The sequence below is a fragment of the Penaeus vannamei genome, chromosome 8 (genome assembly GCF_042767895.1).
Source record: "Penaeus vannamei isolate JL-2024 chromosome 8, ASM4276789v1, whole genome shotgun sequence".
NCBI classification, from domain to species: Eukaryota; Metazoa; Arthropoda; class Malacostraca; order Decapoda; family Penaeidae; genus Penaeus; species Penaeus vannamei.
Genome location: NC_091556.1, coordinates 2121875 through 2126874, shown reverse-complemented (window position 1 = coordinate 2126874; position 5000 = coordinate 2121875). Strand labels below are relative to the sequence as shown.

Sequence of the window (5000 nt, the reverse complement as noted above, 5' to 3'; positions counted from 1 at the left end):
CTCCATTGTCCAGTAGGAGTTTACCTAAAAACAGGGTATTTATTTCCCACTTTTTTGCCACGAGGTATGAAACTAGGTCTACTTATGCTCCAACAGTTAAGATGATGTCCTTATCATCATTGTAAAAAGGGTTGGTAAGCCTCCTTGAGGTGAATAAATGGTAGTAATGTATACTTAATAAGTGAGAAATCTATAAACTAATTATAGCAAAAATACCTTGAAGAGAGAATAGGAACATGATGCAGATGAGATTATCGAAGGCAGGAGTTTAATGTTATTCAAGAAAACCCATCAGTATAGTGTCGTCGATTGTCAAGCAAAGTTGATGGAAAAGGTAAATTAAAGAAACAACATGAATGAATGAATAAATAAATAAATAAGAAGATATACTTAGACATCTCAAAACATTATAAACTCTTCCAAAGGAAGGTTTACAGGGGAGGACAATCTAAAGTTGCTCTGCTATGAATCTTTTTTATGAACCTTATTTTTACTCTGATAAAATTACCAGTGGAGGATCTGCTGATAGCAATTTGCAGTCTATGAGCTTCTTACCATTTCCTATTTCAAATTACTTGTCTTTTCCCACTCGTCAAGACTGACAAAGAGAGACCAACATGCCGAGGCTCTTCGCCCCTCAATAAACATATATACACAATCCTTACCTTGTCATAGAAATCCTCAATCGAAGGATCAGTGACAATGACAGGTCTAGTGTGTGGAGTTGCCTGTGTAATGATGAGCGGAGCTGTGGTTGCGGAGATGTTCTTTGTGACATGTGCTGCTCTTGCTACCATCCCTCCCTGGTAGAGACAGTAAGAATAGTATCAAAGGTAGAAATAGTATGAAAGATTAATATCACATAAAAACAGCTGTATACAATACTCAAAAAAAAAAAAAAAAGTAATATAATGTCAAACACTTTCATTAGACCAATGGGACGTACAACCTCTCCAAACTTCAGTATTTATCTAAGGAAGTCTCTTCAAGGAAAAAACAACCTAACATCTTCACTCTAACACAGTTCCCAACCCTTACCATGGAGTGACCGATTAACACAACGGACTTGGGCTTTCTTGGAGAGTCTTCGTAGAGTTTCAGGATGTGCTGTATGGCGAAGGTGACAAATTCTGTCTGCCGTTCCAGCACTGGCCCATACAATGCCCCGAGTTCCTCATTGATGTTCACAGCAAAGAAGTTGAAATGGAACTTGGTCTCGTGGTCCATCGCCTTTCTATAGGCCACTGATGCTAAAGATCTTACTGGATTCGTTATTAAAAAAAGTAAAAGAAAAGTAGACAATAAGTTAGAGAGTATTTTCACATAACAGAACCCTTTTTTCACACCCTATAAGTCTATTCATTTATAATCTATTCATAACAGACAAATTACTTACTATCTATTACATATTCACATGGGCCAGGTAAAATATTTTTTTAAAGATTTTAGTCATATGAAAATATATAGGAACATGGTAGGTCACATAGTTTATCTATTTCTTTTCATCATTATTATTTCTACTAAATTTAAGTGACACTGAGCTCTCATTTTTATGGAGCATGCCTTAAAACATCAATATCTTTTGGTTTTCCACATCGAAATTAACCTCCCAAGTCCTACACAAATTGTCATGACAGTGGCTTGCCTTCTCCCATGTAAACAGTTCTTTTTCCAATGATCATGAAGGCCTATATAAAAAAAACTGATAGGATTATTTCCTACATTATTTTTTTTTATGAGACATATGTAATATCCTCTTATACTCCCGAGGATATTTCCTTCAGTCGCATCGTATCATCCCAAGTCCCATTCTAGGCCTTCTTCATGGGTTCTCAGCTTCATCTTTCTTGTGAATGGGACATAGTGAGTGAAGTAGTCATTCTAGGACTGCACAACATATTCTACAAAGGTAAGTCCCCATCTACCCCTATCCAACATTTACCCTCCCCATACCATACTATTATATAATCACAGGGTCATATGTGATAGATAAATATATACAAATCATAAAAAAAAAAATTTTTTGCTTTAGATGTATTTTACTAGTATGCTTATGATACATTACTGTCGTTTTCATTTATATGCAGGTTGTCAAACGCAATAACTTTTCCAACTTTGAGAACATATTTTCAGTATGTGTTTGATTAATGAAAATGAAGTATAGATTTTCTGGTGTGTCAAATCAAACTCTCGAAACTTCAGGACCCAAAGTTCACCATTATGAAACCTCAAAAATTAGGTATATCTTGCAGCTGAGGAGAGAGACAAGCTGGAAGATTTGCAGTTCTTAGACATTTAGACTTATTTTTCTTTCTTTCTTTACTTTGCCTTATTGCCCATCATTCATTATTCATTTCATTACTAATCATGATTTACATATCTATGACTATTGATTTGCCACACCAATGCACTGACCTTGCTTATGAGATCCACCATTCCCTGGGATAAACAATACAGGAATGCCAGAAAATTTGCCTTTTTTCAGTGTTTCCGAGTAGTTGCCCTCACCGTACACGATTAAGCTGTAGTGCGGGAACTTTTTTCTTACCTCTGTAGGAAGTCTCAGTGGCTGAAAATATAAAAATAATGGCTCAGTATTAAGGACTTTTAGACTGGATATCATTGTGAAGTATTTTTAGAGTAACTATTTAATCACTGCTCCCTGTATTAACAAAATATTAATATTTCTGTTCTTCACTGCATTTTACTCAGCTTTGAAAAAAAAATGTCCTTACGTGATCTATGTATCCATCAGTAGAGAATGACCAAACTATGATATCACAATTATCAATCTGATCAAAGACTTTTTTCCTTACAGCTCACTTTAATACTAAAGAAACAGATAGAAAAACACACACACACACACACACACACACACACACACACACACACACACACACACACACACACACACACACACACACACACACACACACACACACACACTTAGCTTTCCGTTTTTACTTCACTGCAATAACGTTTCCCATGGCTGGGTGCATGTACACTCAACTCTCAATTTCTTTTTCTTAATAATCATATAATTGCATTACAATATTTACCAAATCTCCAAGATAACCATAGACAACTGACCAGTGATTCTCAACCAGGGGTAAATTTATTCACTATGCAAGTGAATATTTACATGGCAAGGGATAAGTCTTTGCTAACAATGTGGGCTGATGCCATTATTTTTTCTATCTTCTTTTACCAAATACAAATACTATACATACATAATAATTTCCCTTAAAAAATTATCCTATGCAAAACCTAAATAATGAAGGTGCTTTCAGGGTGTTATAAAGTTATAAGAATAAATCAGCCAACACTTACACAGACTCAAAAACAGGACACCTAAGAAATAATCACATTAAAATGCAGATACTCATGATATACATCAATCTGCACAGACACACACAAATAAATAAAGATTCTTATACAAATAGATCGCCCAGCACTATAAAATGCGGTTATTCATACAAATAAGTCATTATGCACTTACACGCACTCATAGAAAAGAATAGAAATAAAAAAATTAGACATATACAAGACCCAGTCCAGATACACACCCAAAACTGAATATTTAAGAAATATTCACAATAAAATGCAGATGCTCATACATATACATCATTCTGCACTTACACACACTCACAAAAAAATATATATTTAATAAATAACACATACACATATATCTACCAGCCCTTACACACATCAAAAAAACTGAAATCAAAGATATACTCACAATAAATGCAGATACTCATACATATAGCTCATCCTGCACTTACACATGCTCATAAAAAATATTAAAATAAAAAATTGATAAATAACATACACATACACATGCCACTAAGCCCTTACACCCTTACACACACTCAAATGCTAAAACCTATGAAATACTCACAATAAAATGTGGATGCTCGTACATATACATCATTCTGCATTTACAAACCAGCAAAGTTAAAAGAAAAGAGAAAAAGAACAGAAGTATGTACTAATACCTCACACTCAGCCCTTACACATAGAAAACCAAAGAAACACAATAAAATGCAGATAATCATACATATACATCATCCTGCACTTACACGCAGGCAAAGTTGAATGAGAAAAACAACAGAAACATATACGAATACGTCACACCCCTCCCTTGCACACACACAAAACAGAAAACCCAAGAAATACTCACAATAAAATGCGGATACTCGTACATATACGTCATCCTGCACTTGTTCATCTCCAGGTTGAACAAGTAGTCATAGCCACCCCCGAGCAGCAGGGCACACAGCAGCCCCGACAGAACCAACTTCACCCCGACTGCCATGGCTACACGACCAGAGAGGACGAGGGCTTTCCAAAATCACCTCAAATCACGGACAGAGGGCATTGAGAAACACCCCCTCCACCTGAGAGAGGGGAAAATAATGAGAGAGGAGGAGGGCGAGTGTCTACGGCAGGCTCGCAGGTGGGTTTGTTTACATGCCGGTTTGTTTTGCTCCCACACACGCGCACTGCGGCATCCACGCCCCCCCCTGCGGTTTTCGGGAATATGTATCTTTTTGTCGGGAATTGGTGGTTGGGGTTGGGTTTTGAGTTGGGGTTGGGGCTAAGGGTTTTGGATTTGGTTGGGGTTGCGGTTGAGGTTAGGGTTAGGGGTTGGGGCGGGGGTTAGGGTTGGGGCTAGGGGTTGTGGGGTGTCACTGCAACCTTCCGTGCTTCCCTTGTGGTTTTTGGGAATATTTTTTTATCAATAATAATGAGGATAATAATAATGATGATAATGATAATGATAATAATAATAATGATAATAATAATAATAATGGTAATGATAATAATGATGATAATTATAACAATATTAATAATAATAATAATAATAATAACAATAATAATAATAATAATAATAATAATAATAATGATAATAATAATAATGATGATAATAATAATGATAATAATAATAATAATAATAACAATGATAATGATGATAATAATAATAATAATAATAATAATAA

At 35.5% G+C, this 5000-nt stretch overlaps 1 protein-coding gene across 3 annotated transcripts in view; it reads right to left on the bottom strand.

Annotated features, from left to right (window-relative positions):
- The window catches only part of PGAP1 (GPI inositol-deacylase), a 22918-nt gene that overhangs the window by 13188 nt on the left and 4730 nt on the right, over window positions 1–5000 (bottom strand). For all 3 annotated transcript variants that reach the window (XM_070124159.1, XM_027382468.2, XM_027382470.2), the window contains exons 2-6: window positions 4181–4397; window positions 2416–2569; window positions 1039–1262; window positions 666–803; window positions 1–24 (exon numbers count right to left, since the gene is read on the bottom strand). The exon at window positions 1–24 is cut by the window's left edge and continues 120 nt beyond it. In XM_070124159.1, the coding sequence (XP_069980260.1) occupies window positions 1–24; window positions 666–803; window positions 1039–1262; window positions 2416–2569; window positions 4181–4315 (675 nt within the window). In that variant the 5' untranslated portion in view covers window positions 4316–4397. The remainder of the gene's footprint in view (window positions 25–665; window positions 804–1038; window positions 1263–2415; window positions 2570–4180; window positions 4398–5000) is intronic.